The sequence below is a fragment of the Macaca thibetana genome, chromosome 7 (assembly GCF_024542745.1).
Source record: "Macaca thibetana thibetana isolate TM-01 chromosome 7, ASM2454274v1, whole genome shotgun sequence".
Taxonomy (NCBI): Eukaryota; Metazoa; Chordata; class Mammalia; order Primates; family Cercopithecidae; genus Macaca; species Macaca thibetana.
Window position 1 is genome coordinate 118,570,406 of NC_065584.1, and position 18,160 is coordinate 118,588,565.

At 38.0% G+C, this 18,160-nt stretch overlaps 2 protein-coding genes across 3 annotated transcripts in view; one reads left to right on the forward strand and one right to left on the reverse strand.

Moving 5' to 3' along the window:
- The window catches only part of EMC4 (ER membrane protein complex subunit 4), a 250,319-nt gene that overhangs the window by 157,688 nt on the left and 74,471 nt on the right, over positions 1-18,160 (forward strand). The gene's annotated exons all lie outside the window — the stretch shown is intronic.
- The window catches only part of KATNBL1 (katanin regulatory subunit B1 like 1), a 66,172-nt gene continuing 54,018 nt past the window's right edge, over positions 6,007-18,160 (reverse strand). For both annotated transcript variants that reach the window (XM_050797560.1, XM_050797561.1), the window contains 7 exons: positions 17,790-18,069; positions 13,626-13,744; positions 12,382-12,432; positions 12,202-12,291; positions 11,763-11,852; positions 10,397-10,490; positions 6,007-7,696 (listed from right to left, as the gene is read on the reverse strand). In XM_050797560.1, coding sequence (XP_050653517.1) covers positions 7,664-7,696; positions 10,397-10,490; positions 11,763-11,852; positions 12,202-12,291; positions 12,382-12,432; positions 13,626-13,744; positions 17,790-18,069 — 757 coding nt within the window. In that variant the 3' untranslated portion in view covers positions 6,007-7,663. The remainder of the gene's footprint in view (positions 7,697-10,396; positions 10,491-11,762; positions 11,853-12,201; positions 12,292-12,381; positions 12,433-13,625; positions 13,745-17,789; positions 18,070-18,160) is intronic.

Consider the following 18,160-nt stretch of genomic DNA (forward strand, 5'->3'; position numbering starts at 1 on the left):
TTTCCCCCCATGCTCCCCGAGGCTCTGTTCTTTATATGCAACTTTAATATACAATTAAGTTGTAGTTGCTACTTACAACCTACTTGTTGAATGTTGAACCAAATATGTTTCTTTGTTATCTTTAACACTTGGCTTATAATGGTTGTGTTACAACTTACTCACATAACTGCTAATAAACATTACTGGAATATACTGGAGGAAGCTTTTCCCGCTATATAGTCAACTGTTGCTTTTTTCTTAAAAGAAAAGATGAAACAAATGACTAAGAGACAAAAATAACAAGCCAGGTGGGCATGCTGGCTCACACCTGTAATCCCAGCACTTTGGAAGGCCAAGGTGGGTGGACTGCCTGAGGTCAGGAGTCTGAGGCCAGCCTGGCTAACATGGTGAAACCCATCACTACTAAAAATACAAAATTTAGCTGGGCATGGTGATGTGTGCCTATAGTCCTAGCTGCTCGGGAGGCTGAGGCAGGAGAATCGCTTGAACCCGGGAAGTGGAGGTTGCAGTGAGCTGAGATCGTGCCACTGCACTCTAGCCTGGGTGACAGAGCAAGATTCTGTCTCCAAAAAAAAAAAAAAAGTAGCAGGCTTGAAATTCATGCCACGTGTGTTATGACAAATGTGAATGTGCCAGCTGCTATAAGGAGCACATGGACGCTGTGTACATCTTATAAATATATTTTAAAGTATTTGATTTCAAAGATATAATGCAGTTTCTCAAATATCACACTACTCAAGAGTTGCATTAACGTTTCTAAAGAAGCACCAAGTTTCATGTCATTTAAACACAAAACTTATGAGTCGTTCCACATCAACTTATATTTTCAAAAACCTGTTAGGTCCCACTACCTAATATAGATACAGAAGAAAGTCATACTGTATTCACTTATTTCCAATTATAAAAGTCCATCATGTGTCTAAGCAAATCTTAAGATACACGACGTAATACTATTCTAAAACATTAGCTACTCTCTTGAAGATGACACCAAGCACATCAATCATTATAATTACTGTAGCTTTTATTAATTCTAAACTTGTCAATATTTATTTATTTATTTATTTTGAGACGGAGTCTCGCTCTGTCACCCAGGCTGGAGTGCAGTGGCTGGATCTCAGCTCACTGCCAGCACCGCCTCCCGGGTTCACGCCATTCTCCTGCCTCAGCCTCCCAAGTAGCTGGGATTACAGGCGCCCACCACCATGCCCGGCTAGTTTTTTGTATTTTTAGTAGAGACGGGGTTTCACCGTGTTAGCCAGGATCGTCTCGATCTCCTGACCTTGTGATCCGCCCGTCTCAGCCTCCCAAAGTGCTGGGATTACAGGCTTGAGCCACCGCTCCCGGCCAACTTGTCAATATTTAAATAACTGATGAAATTTAAGGAGAACTGTAGTTCGAATAGTTTGTCAAAGTATAATTCTACACAGAAGTCTTCAGAAACTTTCAAAGCTATCTTTTGCATTTCATATATTGGAGATTTGTAGAATGCAGTCGTACTTATTAACTACAAAATGGAGCCTGACACAGCAGAAATGGCTGATTATCAGACCATGCCAACAACATGGTCCTAAATCAATACTATTGGATTTTCTTAAACGCCTAACATGTTAGGTTTCTTTTCATTGCTGTGTTTTTTTTTTTTTTTTTTTTTTTTTTGAGATAGGGCCTTACTCTGTCGCACATCCTGAAGTGTAGTGACGCAATCTTGGCTCACTGCAACTTCCACCTCCCTGGTTCAAGCGATTCTCCTGCCTCAGCCTCCGGAGTAGCTGGGACTACAGGGGCCTGCCACCACGCCTGGCTAATTTTTGTATTTTTGGTAGAACTGGCGTTTCACCATGTTGGCCAGGCTGGTCTCAAACTCCTGACCTCAAGTGATTGGTCTGCCCTGGCCTCCCAAAGTGCTGGGATTACAGGTGTGAGCTGCCCTTCCCGTAACTAAACTTACGTGCAGTTATCTTTAAAAAACTAATTTTATCATCACTTTAAAAAGCTCCTAAATGACAAAACCAATCACAAAATATTTTAATTCAAAAAATTAGAAGAGCATTAATTTTCTGTTGATTTGCTTTGCTGTTTATTAACTTAGTAAGTTAAAAAAAATGGAAACTAGCCAGGCGTGCTGGCTCATGCCTGTAATCCCAACACTTTGGGAGGCCAAGGCGGGCAGATCACGAGGTCAGGAGATCAAGACCATCCCAGCTAACATGGTGAAACCCCGTCTCTACTAAAAAAATACAAAAAAAATTAGCTGGGCGTGGAGGCGGGTGCCTGTAGTTCCAGCTACTCTGGAGGCTGAGGCAGGAGAATGGCATGAACCCAGGAGGCTGAGCTTGCAGTGAGCCAAGATTGTGCTACCACACTCCAGCCTAGGTGACAGAGCGAGACTCTGTTAACAGAAAAAAAAAAAAGGAAACTATGAATAATGTAGATAATAATTTTTTTTTTTTTTTTTGAAACGAAGTCTCGCTCTGTAGTTGAGGCTGGAGTGTAGTGGTACTATCTCGGCTCACTGCAACGTCTGCCTCAGCCTCCCGAGTAGCTGGGACCACAGGCGCCCGCCACCATGCCCAGCTAATCTTCTGTATTTTTAGTAGAGATGGAGTTTCACCATGTTAGCCAGGATGGTCTCAAACTCCTGACCTCATGATCTGCCCACCTCAGCCTCCCAAAATGCTGGGATTACAGGCGTGAGCCACTGGGCCTGACTGCTAACTCTACCCTTGACTCCTGGAAAATGAGGTCTAATTCAAATCCAGGCTCATTTCAGGTTTTGTGGATAAATGCAATAGAATAATTCTGGAAGCAAGTAATTCTGGTGATTCAGTGTATTCCAGGACTCCCATGACAACTCTTTCTTACCCTAGAAAATGCTTTGCGTTAACTCTCTGTACCTTTGGTGTAAATCCAGTGTCACAACTGTCCTGGGCAGGTCCAGGTCCAGGACATTTTTTAGACAAATCCTGCTTTAAATCTAAATGAAAATACAGAATATACTGTAAAGCTTAATAATCAACACTATCTGGGGAGTGAATCCTTATCTGGATTCCTGGCATCTCCCATCTGAAAACTTCTTAGTTCAGAGAGTAATAATTCTATATATAAAAGAAATTATAACAAGCGTTGCTATGAAAAATGTATTGTCAGCTATGAGGCTGCCTTTTCATGAATTTTTTTTTTTTTTTTTTTTTTTTTTTTTTTTTGAGACAAGAGTCTCGCCCCGTCGCTAGGCTGGAGTGCAGTGGTGTGATCTCAGCTCAATGCAACCTCTACCTCTTGGGTTCAAGCGATTCAAGCCTCAGCCTCTCAAGTAGCTGGGACTACAGGTGCGTGCCACCATGGCCAGCTAATTTTTGTATTTAGTAGAGATGGGGTTTCACCATTTTGGCCAGGGTGGTCTTGATCTCTTGATCTCATGATCTGCCTGCCTCGGCCTCCCAAAGTGCTGGGATTACAGGTGTGAGCCACTGTGCCTTGGCCCCTTTTATGAAATTACTAGTACAGAGCAGCTATGTCTTTTGGTTTTTTATGACCAATTACTGTCTGTAAAATACTTTGGTATACATATTTTTTGTAGTTGTACTGAGATTTTATTGAAGTTTGATTTTAGGAGATACTCTTAAGTCAATGATTTGGCTCAGAGAAAATTGTAGTATCTACATGTTTTAAATATAGCATTGGAAAATGGACTCTATACTGGATATATGATATGCAGTACTTACTTTCCTTGTTATAGTTGGTGCTATTACTGAATCAATCAAGTAGATGAAAAATTAGAAACATACGGTGTTCAGGGAGGGATAGTTTTTTTTTTTTTTTTGAGTAGGAATTTCGCTCTTGTTGCCCAGGCTGGAGTGCAATGGCACTATCACGGCTCACTGCAACCTCTGCCTCCTGGGTTCAAGCGATTCTCCTGCCTCAGCCTCCCAAGTAGCTGGGATTACAGGCATGTGCCACCATGCCTGGCTAATTTTGTATTTTTAGTAGAGGCAAGGTTTTTCCATGTTGGTCAGGCTGGTCTCAAACTCCCGACCTCAGGTGATCTGCCTGCCTCAGCCTCCCAAAGTGCTGGGATTACAGGTGTGAGCCATTGCGGCTGGCCTGAATTTTTATTCTGTAATTCTGTTACAGAATAAAAAAGGGGGAGGTATAGTGTGTTGCAAAGTTTTTGACAATTTTTGTAGCTAGAAGTATTTGAAATTAAAGGAAAAAGAAAAACAGAAGTAAATACCTACCAACATATGTCCAGTAATACTATTTCCATCTATGGTAATCCAGAAAATAAAAGTCTATATTGAAAGATAAGAAGTAGTGTGACCAAATACATCGCTCTAGTTGGGTCATTTTCTCCTAATTTAATTTTTTCTATTTAAATAAACAAAGGCAACTGCATTACCATCTTGTTCTTAAATAAGAAGGTAACTGGAAATGACTGATGAAATTATTAACTTAAACCTTATTTTTTCAGAGTCCTTGACTAACTTAAGTAACTAAGCATTTAAATATGACTTCTATTAACAGCATTTAGTAGCTAATAATCATTACTCCAATTAGTTATCCATTAATATTAATTACATGAACAACTTGGCAAAATATAGAAATGTTCTAAGTTTGAGAAAACTACTGTTTCAAAGGTCAGAAACCTAGCTTTGAACCCACACAACCATGGTTAAGGTTAGGACATGACTTGTACTGAGTAAATTTAAAGGCATTAGGATTTAATTCCTCAGGAGCCCTTAAGAGTTCAATGCTGGTATCTGTGATTCCCCCAAATGGACAGAGATACTTACATCCCAATTCTCACATCTCAAGATTCATGTAAATAGTGCCAATTGCCTTTGGCAATCATTGCCAAATATTAATTTTAAAAGCCATCTAATGATACTTCCTAACTTTTAACCATTATTCTCATCACGATCACCCATTACAAAACTTATCTACTTTGTCCCAAGTAGAAGCAAATTATCTGATAACCCTCTATCACCTCAATAAACTATCTGCCCCTATACTTGCAAAGTTAGCCAAGTCAAGCACAGAAAACCTAAGATAGAAGAACCAAGAAGGCATAGAGACTTCCGGTAGTCCCTCCGTTCTGTATACTGCTTAGCAGCACAGCAACAAATTAGCAGCGACAGACAGTAATTGTCCTAATCTAGGTCAATACAACAGCCAAATCTTTGTAAACACTCTCTTTGGCTCTTCCTGGAGATCAACACTGTTGTAATGAAAATGCTGTAGCATGAAAGGGCTTAATAGCAACAGAAGTGTTCAAAAATACTTATTTATCTAATATCATTTATCCAAGAATCTTAAAAATCACTTAATACTAATCAATTCAATAACTGAGAGAGGCAGGTATTAAGGAAACTGCAAAGGCCAAGAACAGAAATTAGGAGTATATACTACTGAATAATCTTTGTAAGCTAAAAACTCTGCTGACTTATATAGCTCTGAGTATGTAATACAAAGTATTATCTACATGCCTTCAAAAAACCTAAATTTAGGTGTGTTACCAATATAATACCTGTTCTTATATGTCATTTGTACTTACACTTAATTTTTCTGAAGTCTGATTTATTGAAGTTTGATTTTTGAAGATATAGTTTAGTCAATGATCTCACCCAGAGAAAAATATGAAAAATATCTGATGTAATATTACTTAATACTTTGAAACTAAACATTACACAGTATTTTAGATATCTTATTTTGAATCTATTATTTTAAATGTTAGATCAAAAGTCTACAGTATCACATATACCCATTATTTGAGTAATGTTTCCATTTGAGACAAAAGGTTTATGCTAAGCTATAGATACCGTCTTCCTGAATTTGTGAGATGGATACCTGAGGGAAGGTGAAATCAATAGCTATAAAAATATTTTGTGTGTATGTAAAGTTAATGAACCTACAAAAGCATCAAACTCCTGTCCACAGCCTCTTTAGTACCATACTCCAACCAAGTTAACTGGTTCAAACTGTTACATAAGACAGTGATAACTACAGGAATAAGCACAAAGAAAGGTTATATTTTATCATGTTAAAGTTACACAGAGATAACAGGTTTACAATTCAAATTCCCATGTCCTGAAAACTGGCCTCTTAAATAACTCACCTTCTCAAATCACAGAAGTGCAATAATTATTCTAATCTAAAGACTTAAGGAAATAATTATTACAATTCATGTTCACTGTGAGGAATATCTAGCTATATAAAATATAGCTACACAAAACCAGAACTCAGTGAAACATAACTTTTCAAAGCAAGAAGTTTGCTTGTGATTCATATCAGTAGTCATTAAATGGGTAAATGCTAAAGGTTTACATTCAAGTGCCTGAAGGACTACTGCAGAGAAATTCAATTACTAAAAACCTTTGCTCAGATGGCTGTCAGGCATATCAAGGATGGGATGAAGTGTGAACCACCGGCAGTGGTATTAAACTCCAATCATCTTCAAGACAAGTAAGATTTAGAGCTGTTAAGACATTCCAGAATTTGGTTCACTGACACTAAAAATGGTATTTTAAAAAAAGACCTCATACAGTCTGCTAGCATATCATACTAACCATTAGAGGAGGTAGTGACACAAAGTGTTGGAATTTAAAATACAAGGTCAGCATTAACTGTAAACCACTCTAAATCACTGTATGTAACTCTTTAAAAAAACATATGTAGTGAAAAAGAATTAGAATTCATATAAAATCAGAATTTAAAAAAGCAAAAAATAGAAATATTTAGTCAATTTACTCAAATGAAGGAAGTTTAAATGATACAGGAATGAAAAATATTAGAAATCTATGTACAATAAAAAGTAAATATAAATTAGCCAAGTCCATGGACACTTCCAGTTAAACATTCATACAAAAACATATTCACCTTTTTCCTTAGATAGGGATAACACATACATACATGACATGATGATTCTGGCAAAAAATATCAGAGATACTAAAACTATTCTCAAGTTTTAAAAATGGTGCAGAGAGTGTTTCAAGAACATTCTACAAGAATGTAAACCCCTGATTTAATTCCATGATTTTATCATGCCAGAAGCATGCTTGGTTTTAGCTTTTTAAAACAGATATTGGTATCATAACATATTGGCTTATTAATAATTAAGGCATTTTACATACACAGTATCTCAGTGTGAACAAAAAATGTTTAATATTGATTTTTTCATGTTTTAAACTTTCAGTCTTTTCAACATAAGAAAATAGCTGCACACGTTTAAGTGTTTTGTTTTGTTTTTTAATAAAACACAATCTTAAAAAAGTTAATGATGATTGGTCTTGGTGGTTCCTAGTAATAAGTCCTGTCTTACTTTTTCACATAGTATAAATTATATTTTTATGCAGGATTGCATTAAAATCCAGTAGTTCTTAATGTTACCAAATAACCATATAACTCCCAAATGCAGCAAAGGTGAATAATCTTCATAGTGCACTTTCACCTCAATGAAATTGAAGCTGCTCCTTTTGGATATTTTTCCACTTCAATGTGAAGTAGATTGTTGGGATTTCATTAGTGGTTTCATTATGTGGCTTTTTAAAAGAAAAAATAGTTTTGATTTCTTCCACAGTTCACAGTTCTCAGACGAGACTTTTTTTTTGTAATTATACAGTTCAGGGATGTTTTGAAAAACCAAATGCTCTTTAGTAGATGAAATCTCTCAATGTAACTGTAATAAATAAGCATCTACATCCTTAGAAGATAAAACAAAAACATTTCATTAGACAGTACAGTAAATACACACAAAAACAAACCATTTTCTTTTCTTTTCTTGTTGCTTAATTTGCCTTAGTTTCCTTTTGTGGCCTTTTGAGGGTAAAAGATGTGTCTTGTTCAGTGCTTTTACCTGCAGTTGTTCAGCACAGGGCCTGGCACATAGTATGTGCTCAATAAATATTTGCTAAGTGCTAAATGAATGTGTTAGTTCCTATGCTCAAACAACTCTGCTTTCATAGCTAACATTCACAGAAATTCTATCAGTGGTGTTTACTATCAGTGCTATATTCACTTGAACCCAGCTTGACAACAGCCTCTTCTTCCAATTTCTTTTTTTTTTTGAGACAGAATCTTGCTCTGTCATCAGGCTGGAGTGCAGTGGTGTGATCTCAGCTCTCTGTAACCTCCACCTCCAGGGTTCAATTGATTCTCCTGCCTCAGCCTCCCAAGTATCTGGGACTACAGGCATGCACCACCACAACCGGCTAATTTTTTGTATTTTAGTAGAGATGGGGTTTCACTATGTTGGCCAGGATGGTCTCGATCTCCTGACCTCCTGATCTGCCTGCCTTGGCCTCCCACAGTGCTGGGATTACAGGCATGAGCCACCTTGCCCGTCCCTCTTCTTTCAATTTCTATACTCAAAAAATTACAAATTAATTTGATGGTTTAATTTTGTAATAAAGTCTCATCATAACTTAAGAAACTTCACATTGAACTTTTAATCACTCAATATTGTCCTCAATAATAAACGGTACCTTAAAGTCATATTCACAATAAAGCTTCTCCCTTTGCAAAAAACTGACTGTGGCCAAGTGTGGTGGTTCCCGCCTGTAATCCCATTACTTTGGGAGGTGGAGGTGGGTGGGTCACTTGAGGTCAGGAGTTCGAAATCAGCTTGGCCAACGTGGTGAAATCCTATCTCTACTAAAAATACAAAAATTAGCCAGGCATGTGTGTAATCCCAGCTACTTGGGAGGCTGAGGCAGGAGAATCACTTGAACCCAGGAGGCGGAGGTTGCAGTGAGCCGAGCTTTCTTTTTTTTTTTTTTTTTTTTTTTTTTTGAGACGGAGTCTCGGTCTGTCGCCCAGGCTGGAGTGCAGTGGCCGGATCTCAGCTCACTGCAAGCTCCGCCTCCCGGGTTTCACGTTTAATGAAACGGAAAGATTCCGTTTCATTAAAAACCAAAACCAAAAAAAAAGTTCTATAAAATCCCATACGGTGGTAACAAACTTGGTTGATATATCATTTTGCTTCTATTTTTGAAGGTATCTTTTTTTTTTGGTGGGGTGGCCATGGTCTTCCATAGCAATGGCCAGAGTTCCTTTGTGGCTGTCACTTTGACAGGAGATAAGCTTCTGGTTGGTCACTGTTGGTATCACTCCCATTTGCTTTTCTTCCCTCAGCTAGATTCATTTCCTGAAAGCATCTGTCTCCTGTAAGATGTGAACTTATGATCTTGGAGTAGAAACCAGATTATCCCTCAAGGATACCTGGGTTTGCCCAAGCCTCTGTTTCCCTTAGCATTGTATTTATTTTTCCCCTGAATTCTAAGTAGTTGTTTTGGCTATGAGAAAAATTTTGTAACTAGGTCCATGACATAAATCCTCTTATTTAGAAATACATATACATTTCTAAATATATATTTATTTATCTAAATATATATTTAAATATATATTTATTTATATATTTAGAAATATATATATAGAAATATATATATACTTAAAACCAAAGAATGCTTTTTATATTCCTGACTAATGCCCATTTATGATAGCAGTATGCCCAGTAATAGAGTAAAAGTATTTCTGAATTATAATTTTTTCTTCAATTATTTTTTAACTACCAATGTTTTTTCTTTTTTTTTGAGACAGAGTTTCACTCTGTTGCCCAAACTGGAGTACAATGGCTCGCAATCTCGGCTCACCACAACCTCCGCCTCCCGGGTTCAAGCGATTCTCCTGCCTCAGCCTCCCGAGTAGCTGGGATTATAGCCATGCGCCATCACACCCAGCTAATTTTTTATATTTTTAGTAGAAACGGGGTTTCACCAACCAGGCTGGTCTCAAACTCCTGACCTCAGGTGATCTGCTTGCCTTGGCCTCCCAAAGTGCTGGGATTATAGGCGTAAACCACTGTGCTCGGCCTAATTACCAATGTTTTCTGGAGTTTAAATATTAAAATTCAAACTACCAATTTTAACTTTTTCCTTTAAGAGATAAATCAATAAAGACCAAAGTCAAATTCACTGTGATTTAAATAGTTTACCTTCTCAAAAAGCATAACATTAGCAAAAGTAAAAATTAATCTCCAAAACCATTTAATTGTGTTCCTTATCCCTTGTTTCCTGAGTTCCTCATCTTGTTTTCTGATGCTTTCCTTACTGGATTCTCAAAATTTTTTCAAATATTTTTCTCTGATTAAAACCCTGTGTAAATATCCTCTAGCATAGCATATCAGGGGCTGTACATGAAACATATTCAATGGCCAATTCCTGTGCTTGCTGCCAAGGTCACAGTTACACACAGAGGACCTGAAGCATTTGCAAATATGAAATTGACTTTAGACATCAGAACAGTACCAAATTATTCTGCCTAGAGACTTGAAAAATTCATTAATAAATGTAAAATATTATTTCTCATTTTTAATGTTTAATTTATAAGCTTAAATATAGATTACCTTAGCTATATTACCAGTATATCCTGGAACCAAAGTAAGATGGTTTTCCTGTTCCCATAATCCACTTAATTGTTGTTTTAAAATTTTTATATTTCTAAAACAAAAAAAAGGAAGAAAAATGAGAAAGCAAATATATTAAGATACAAACTTTCATCATAAATATGCATAATAAAAACCATTCTAAAATTTTTCAGGTATTTATCAGGAGAAAATGATGCTATTTGAAATAAAACATTCGGGAATGTGGAGAGAAATTTTTAAAAAAGTCAAATAACTTTTAGAATAATACACGTCAGTCATGAAAATTAAAGGTTTATTCACATAATACCCCCATATACTTCCAATTTAATTAATTCTTGGAAAAAACAAAAGATGTTTTGTGAATTCCAAAATTAATAAAATTTCGTACTTGATTTTGATTTAAGAAAAGAAAGAAAATACTTAGTTGTCAAAGCAGGTAAGAAAATGACCAGGCATTTGGAACATTTGGACATTGTTTGGGTGTGAAGTAGAAAATTTTGAGAGCCTATAAAAGAAATTGTGGACTTTTTTTTTTTTTTTTTTTTTTTTGAGACTAGGGCTGGCTCTATCGCCCAGGTTGGAGTGCAGTGGTGCCATCTCGGCTCACTGCAACCTCCACCTCCTGGGCTCAAGCGATCCAATTGCCTCAGCCTGAGTAGCTGGGACTACAGGTGCACACCGCCATACCTGGCTAATTCCTGTATTTTTTGTAGAGACGGGGTTTCATCATGTTGCCCAGGCTGTCTCAAACTTGTGAGCTCAAGTGATTTGCCTGCCTTGGCCTCCCAAAGTGCTGGGATTACAGATAGGCATCAGCCACCGCGCCTGGCCCAAAATTATGGACTTTAAGGAAACTGTTGGGAGATATTTTTCTGTGGTTTCATGATAATCTGGCTATATTCTAGTAGAATACCCACAATTTTCACATCAAGGCGGTAATAATATAGTTTTTAGAACTATAAACATCGACATCAGACTTTCAGGTTAATGTCTAGGCTAAAGGACCCTGCAGGGTGCCTCCATTCCTTATTCAACTATGGGCATCTCTTTTCCGTCCCTTGCTCATATAACGAAGAGGAGGATTAAACTGCTATTGTGTTTTTCTTCTAAAATGAAGGGTAGGGTTGTGCCAGAAGAAGAGATACAGGGGGTTAGGAGGCTCTGGAATTCAACTTCCAGGTGTGGTTTTCACAAATGAACAGTCTCTTAAGTTAGTATCTCTCTGAATATGAAGAGAATAAATACCACACACTGATGAAAACGGGATAAAATTATTACCTAGTTTAATCCAGCTGCTTTCCTGAAGAAAATTTCAGCATGAGTTTATCTTTAAAGGTATACTCACCCATCACTTATAATTTCTGTTTTGGATGATAGTTCTGACCACCACCTTTTAATGACTGCTTGAAGCCAGTTTAAACCAACTATAACATATCTGAAATGACATTTTGTTACAAAATTCAAGTGTTTTCATCTAAGAATCCTTTTTATAAGAGATGATACTTTCCTTCCCAAAAAACACATATACACATTGGTCTCTTCCCTTTTAAAAAGTTGTTACCTTCATGATCTATTTCACAAAAGTATATTTCATGTAATTTGTTTAGAGATGCTTTTATAATTGTTCTTTAGTCATTTCATACTCTTTTCCTAATTGTACTATTAGCTTCTTGAAAACAGAAACCTTGTATGTCTCATGGAGCCCAATCTACTACGTACTCACAAAGCACAAAATCAAGGATGTTGAAAAAGAAAAATGAATCAAGATTCAGATTAGCACTTACTCTTCAAATTTGCTTTTAAGTAGTGACTTTACTAGAGGCAACAAGTCTACACAGCAGCCAAGTGAGATATATTGTTTTTCTTCCTGTAAACTAAAATAAATACCAAGTTATAAAAATATGGATGGGCCATAATTTGACCTCCTTTAATCTTACTTTTTTTCTGAAAAATATTGTTTTTACCAATTGGTGAGCACAGGAAGGCAATCTACCACAACGCCAAGATCTTCTATCCTGAGAGTATAAAAAGAATAGCATTGCCTTAGAGAGCTGATTTCCTTATTTACTTTTCATATTATGATTATTCACACTGCATTTGAGAAATTCATTCATTTAATAATGTCAGTATCTACAATGAGTCAGGTCTGTGGATACAGCAATGAAAAATGACACAGGGCTTGTATTCCAGTGTGTGAGCAAGTGTGGGGGTTGGGAGTGGGGCAGAGACAGGTAATAAACAAATAACTAGACCTAAGACATATAGAGCAAGTTGATGTAAGTGCTATGGAGAAAAATAAAACAGGAAAGGGAAATAGGGAGTGGAGTAATAGGTATTTTAAAATAAGGTGGTCAAAGAAGGCTTCCCTAAGGTAACATTTGAGAGACTTGAATACAATGAGGAAAGTAATGCTTCAAATTCCCACTCAAAAGGGATGTTTACTTTTTATTTTTATTAAAAAATTTTTTTTCAAGAAACGGGGTCTCATTCTGTTGCCCAGGCTGGAATGTAGGTGCATAATCACAGCTCACTACAACTCCTGGGTTCAAGCGATCCTCCCAAGTACCTGCGACCACAAGCACGCATCACTGTGCCTGGCTAATTATTTTTATTTTTTGTAGAGATGGAGTCTTGCTATGTTGCTCAGTCTCTCACTCCTGGGCTCAAGTGACTCTCTCACCTCAGCCTCCCCAAATGCTGGGATATAGGCAAGAACTGCCACACCTGGCCTCAAAAGGGATTTTTAGAAGGTTAGTTTTCCCATATTGTTATCTCTTAGTTTTACAGGTAAGAATGGCAGTCAGAAAAGGTAACAGGTTTGTTCAATCTGATAAAACACTGTTTTCTGTATTTTGGTTACTCTTAGATGGGTGACGAATGTAACGTAAGCCACACTGTCTCTACTGAAGCTACATATAGGCAGTTTAGAATAATGAAGAAGGTTCACTTGAGCTCAGGAGTTTGAGACCAGCCTGGGAAACATGATACCTCATGTCTTCCAAAAATTTTTTAAAAAATTAGCCAGGTGTGCTGATGTGCGCCTGTACTCAGCTACTCGGGAAGCTGAGGTGGGAGGGCTGCTTGAGCCCAGCAGGTTGAGGCTGCAGTGAGCCATGATTGTACTACTGCACTCCAACCTGGATGACAAAGCAAGACCTTGTCTCAGAAAAAAAGTGATTGAACAAAGAGGATAAAACGTCACACTTACCTCAACAAATAAGCTACAAGTTCACTTATACTTCTCTTTCTCCAGAAAGTTAAAGCTACATTCAATCTCATATTCCTGCTGAACAAAACTTGGGCCATTGTTTCATGGTCCTGAGAAACCTGAAAGGCAATAATCTGATTTGTTAAAAAGCATACTGAAACAGGGTATGAAACTATTGCTTTATTAAATCGTTCTGGTAGATATAGTTAAATATTATGCAAAGGTAACTCCTTTTACTGGCCCACTAAAGGGAATACTGCAGTTGACCATAGTAAACAAATGATCTGAACAAATTTAAGACCCGTTTATACTTTTTACTAGCTACCGTTTTTCTTTTACAACCCAATAATTTGTAAAATTATTTTTAGCTGACCTATAAACTAGGACTTAATTTATAACATGGATAAAAGAAAAATGTAAACATATAGGCTAGTCATTACCAAATGAATGGCATGAGAATCACAAAAACTCAGTTTTTGACAAGTGTTGTAGTATCATTTAAATTTATCTATTTATTGTTAGGTAATGAAGTGTCATTTTCCTGTTCTAATGTGTTTAACACAGAACTATGTAAGATAAAAAGTAAATACTCTCTACCTGCCCACAAAAACATCCAATATCCCTCTGCAGAAATAATCAGTTAACAGACTGATATGTATCTTTCCTGACTATTTTCTAGACAAAGACAAACTAAGTACACATATAACTACTCTGAAAAAGTCATTATCTATATTGTTCAAAACCTTTTTTACCTATAATATATGAACATTTTTCAATGTCAAAACATAGATCAAGCTTGTTTTTGGAGACAGGGTCTTGCTCTGTTGCCCAGGCTGGAGTGCAGTGGTGTAATCTCAGCTCACTGCAGCCTCCACCTCCAGGCTCAAGTGATTCTCCTGCTTCAGCCTCCCTGAGTAGCTGGGATTATAGGCACCCACCACAACACTCAACTAATTTTTCTATTTTTAGTAGAGATGGGGTTTTGCCATGTTGGCCAAGCTAGTCTTGAACTCCTGACCTCACATGATCCGCCCACCTTGGCCTCCCAAGTGCTGGGATTACAGGCATGAGCCACTCCACCAGGCCCAACTTCACTTTTAAAGAACAACAGCATAGCCTGGCACAGTGCTGTGTGCCTACAGTCCTAGCTACTCGGGAAGCTGAGGTGGGAGAACCACTTGAGCTCAGGAGTTTGAGTCCAGCCTGGGAAAGACAGTGAGACAGTGAGACCTCATCTCTTAAAAACAACAACAACAACAAAAAACAGCAGCATATTCTCTAGTCTTTATATACCATAATTTATTTAGATTCTGGTTTTTACCTATCAAAACTATGCATCAGTGGACATCCTGATATATGTAAATATGTGCACTTGTACAGATACTTTTGTTAAAATTATTTTTACAATTGGAACAGTTAGGTCAATGGTTATATGTATTTTAACTTGGCTAAGATGCTATGGTATCACTTTCAGATTTAGGTTTTTAGAGCAGGTACTGGTCAATCAAGAAAAGAGGTATGAAACAAGAATAAGCAATAAACCTATTAGTTAAATGTAAGGTTTAGCGAAAAGTAGTGAAATTGAGAATGTAACGTTTTGGAGGTTCTTGAGAAAGATGTCTCACTGTGGTAGTTTTTAAAATGCACAACTGAAACTTTTTAAAAAAAACTTTTATACTGGCCAGGCACAGTGGCTCATACCTGTAATCCCAGCACTTTAGGATGGGGCTGAGGCACGTTGATCGCTTCAGCTCAGTAGTTTGAGACCAACCTGCGGAGCATGGCAAAACCCTGTCTCTATAGGAAATACAAAAATTAGCTGGGTGTGGTGGCACATGCCTGTAGTCCCAGTTACTCTGGAGGGTGAGGTGGGAGGATTGCTTGAACATGGGAGGTGGAGGTTGCACTGAGCCAAGATTGTACCACTGCACCACAGCCTGGGTGACAGAGCAAGAGTCCCTGTTTCAAAACACAAAACAAAACAAACTTATTTTATGTTCAGGGACACATGTGCAGGTTATACAGGTAGTTTGCATGTTGTGGGGGTTTGGTGTACAGATTATTTCGTCACACAGGTAGTAAGTGAAGTAACTGATAGGTAGGTTTTTGATCCTCACTCTCTTCTCACCCTCCACCCTAAGGTAGGCCTCATGTCTGTTGTTCCCATCTTTGTGTCCATATGCACTAGTGCAGGGTTTAGCTTCCACTCCAACTGAGAACATGAAGTATTTGGCTTTCCGTTCCTGTATTAGTTCGCTTAGGATAATGGCCTCCAGGTTCACCTGTGTGACTGCAAATGATATGATCTCGTTCTTTTTACGGCTGCATAGTATTCCATGGTGTATATGCACCACATTTTCTTTTTCCAGTCTATCACTGATGGGCATTTCCATTGATTCCATGTCTTTGCTACTGTGAATAGTAGCTGCGATGAACATACGCATACATGTGTCTTTATGGTAGAATGTTTTATATTCCTTTGGGTATATATCCAATAATGAGATTGTTTTCAGTTCTTTGAAAAATTGTCACACTGCTTTCACAATGGCTGAAACTAAATTACATTGTCACCAGCAGTGTATAAGTGTTCCCTTTTTTCTACAACCTTGCCAGAATCTGTTATTTTCTGACTTTTTAATCATAGCCATTCTAACTGGTATGAGATATCTCGTGGTTTCAATTTGCATTTCTCTAATGATTAGTGATTTTAGGTTTAGCATTTAGGCTGAGCATTTTTTCATATGCTTGTCAGCTACATGTATGTCTTCCTTTGAAAAGTGTCTGTTGTGTCCTTTGTCCACTTTTTTTTTTTGAGACAGAATCTCACTCTGTAACCCAGGCTGGAGTGCAGTGACATGACCTTGGCTCACTGCAACCTCTGCCTCCCAGGTTCAAGCAATTCTTGAGCCTCAGCCTCCCAAGTAGCTGGCATTATAGGTGTGCACCACCACACCTGGGTAATTTTTGTATTTTTGGTAGAGACGGGGTTTTGCCACGTTGGCCAGGCTGGTCTTGAACTCCTGACCTCAAGTGATCCACCTACCTTGGCCTCCCAAAGTGTGCCACCATGCCCAGCTAATTTTTGTATTTCTAGTAGAGATGGGGTTTTGCCATGTTGGCCAGGTCCAGTTGTAGAATATTTCTATCACTCTCAAAAACGCTTTTGAGTCTGTTAAAACAACCAGTTTTGCTTGAGCCAGAAGAGCAGCAAACCACAGCAGGTTTGCATGAACTATGCTTTAACTAGGCAATTTCGAGAGCCCAGCTAAATGTGTCTGGATAACTGGCTTCGGTGGTCCACTTTTTTTTTTTTTTTGAGACAGAGTCATGCTCTCTTGCCTAGGCTGGAGTGCAATGGCACGATCATGGCTCACTGCAACCTCTGCCTCCCAGGTTCAAGTGAGTCTTTTGCCTCAGCCTCCCGAGCAGCTGGGATTACAGGTACCCACCATCATGCCCAGCTAATTTTTGTACTTTTGTAAAAACAGGGTTTTACCATGTTGGCCAGGCTGGTCTGGAACTCGTGACCTCAGGTGATCTGCCTGCAGATGTTGTCCTTCTTTTTATTTTTATTTTTTCTGAGACGGAGTCGCTCTGTTGCCCAGGCTGGAGTGCAATGGTGCGATCTCAACTCACTGCAACCTCCAACTCCGGGTTCGAGCGATTCTCCTGTCTCAGCCTCCTTCTGAGTAGCTGGGATCACAGGCACCTGCCACCACGCCCAGCTAATTTTTGTATTTTTAGTAGAGATGGGGTTTCACCATGTTGGCCATGCTGGTCTCAAACTCCTAACCTCGTGATCCACCCACCTCAGCCTCCCAAAGTGCTGGGATTACAGGTGTGAGCCACTGTGTCTGGCCTAGTGCTCCACTTTTTTAGCCAAGATTTCTCCTTTTCCCTTCCTTTAAATATCTCCTGGCTAACTTGTCATTCTGGATAGTTTTAGCAGCCTGTTAAGCATTTCATCCCATCTTAGAGAAATGGAATAAATTATTAATTCAAATTTGGCTAATCTAGAAAATTGTCTCAGGGAGTCACTATGACTCAAATAAGTCTACATTCAATAGGTGGCAAATTATTCTGCTAGTGGAATATGGCAAAGAAAAAAATCAAGATTATAACAGGAACAAAGTTAAACTAGACATGACTTAGAGAAAAACTTACCTCAGAAAAAAACCCACTATATTTTGATGATGGGCTTTCTGTCTGTGAAGAACCAGAATCACTGGAGTTAACCAAATACGTTCGACTATCATGGTGTAATTTTTCAGGCAGGTGGCTTGCACAAGCCAGTTCGTTTTCTTTATTTGCCATGTCACAGCCCCCACTTCCAGGGGACTGTTTTTTTCTGTAACAAGGATTTGGAAAGGGATGATGAACTTTCTTTCTGCGATAGATCACTTTACGAAGTTTATCTGGGCTTTTCAAAGTTTGTCCAACTGTTCTGTAAAAAGAATTTATTTTCTTAAATGAAAAAGAACAATATGAAATCCTTTAAAAGTTTTAAACAGAGAATTAATAGGCTATATTTTGTG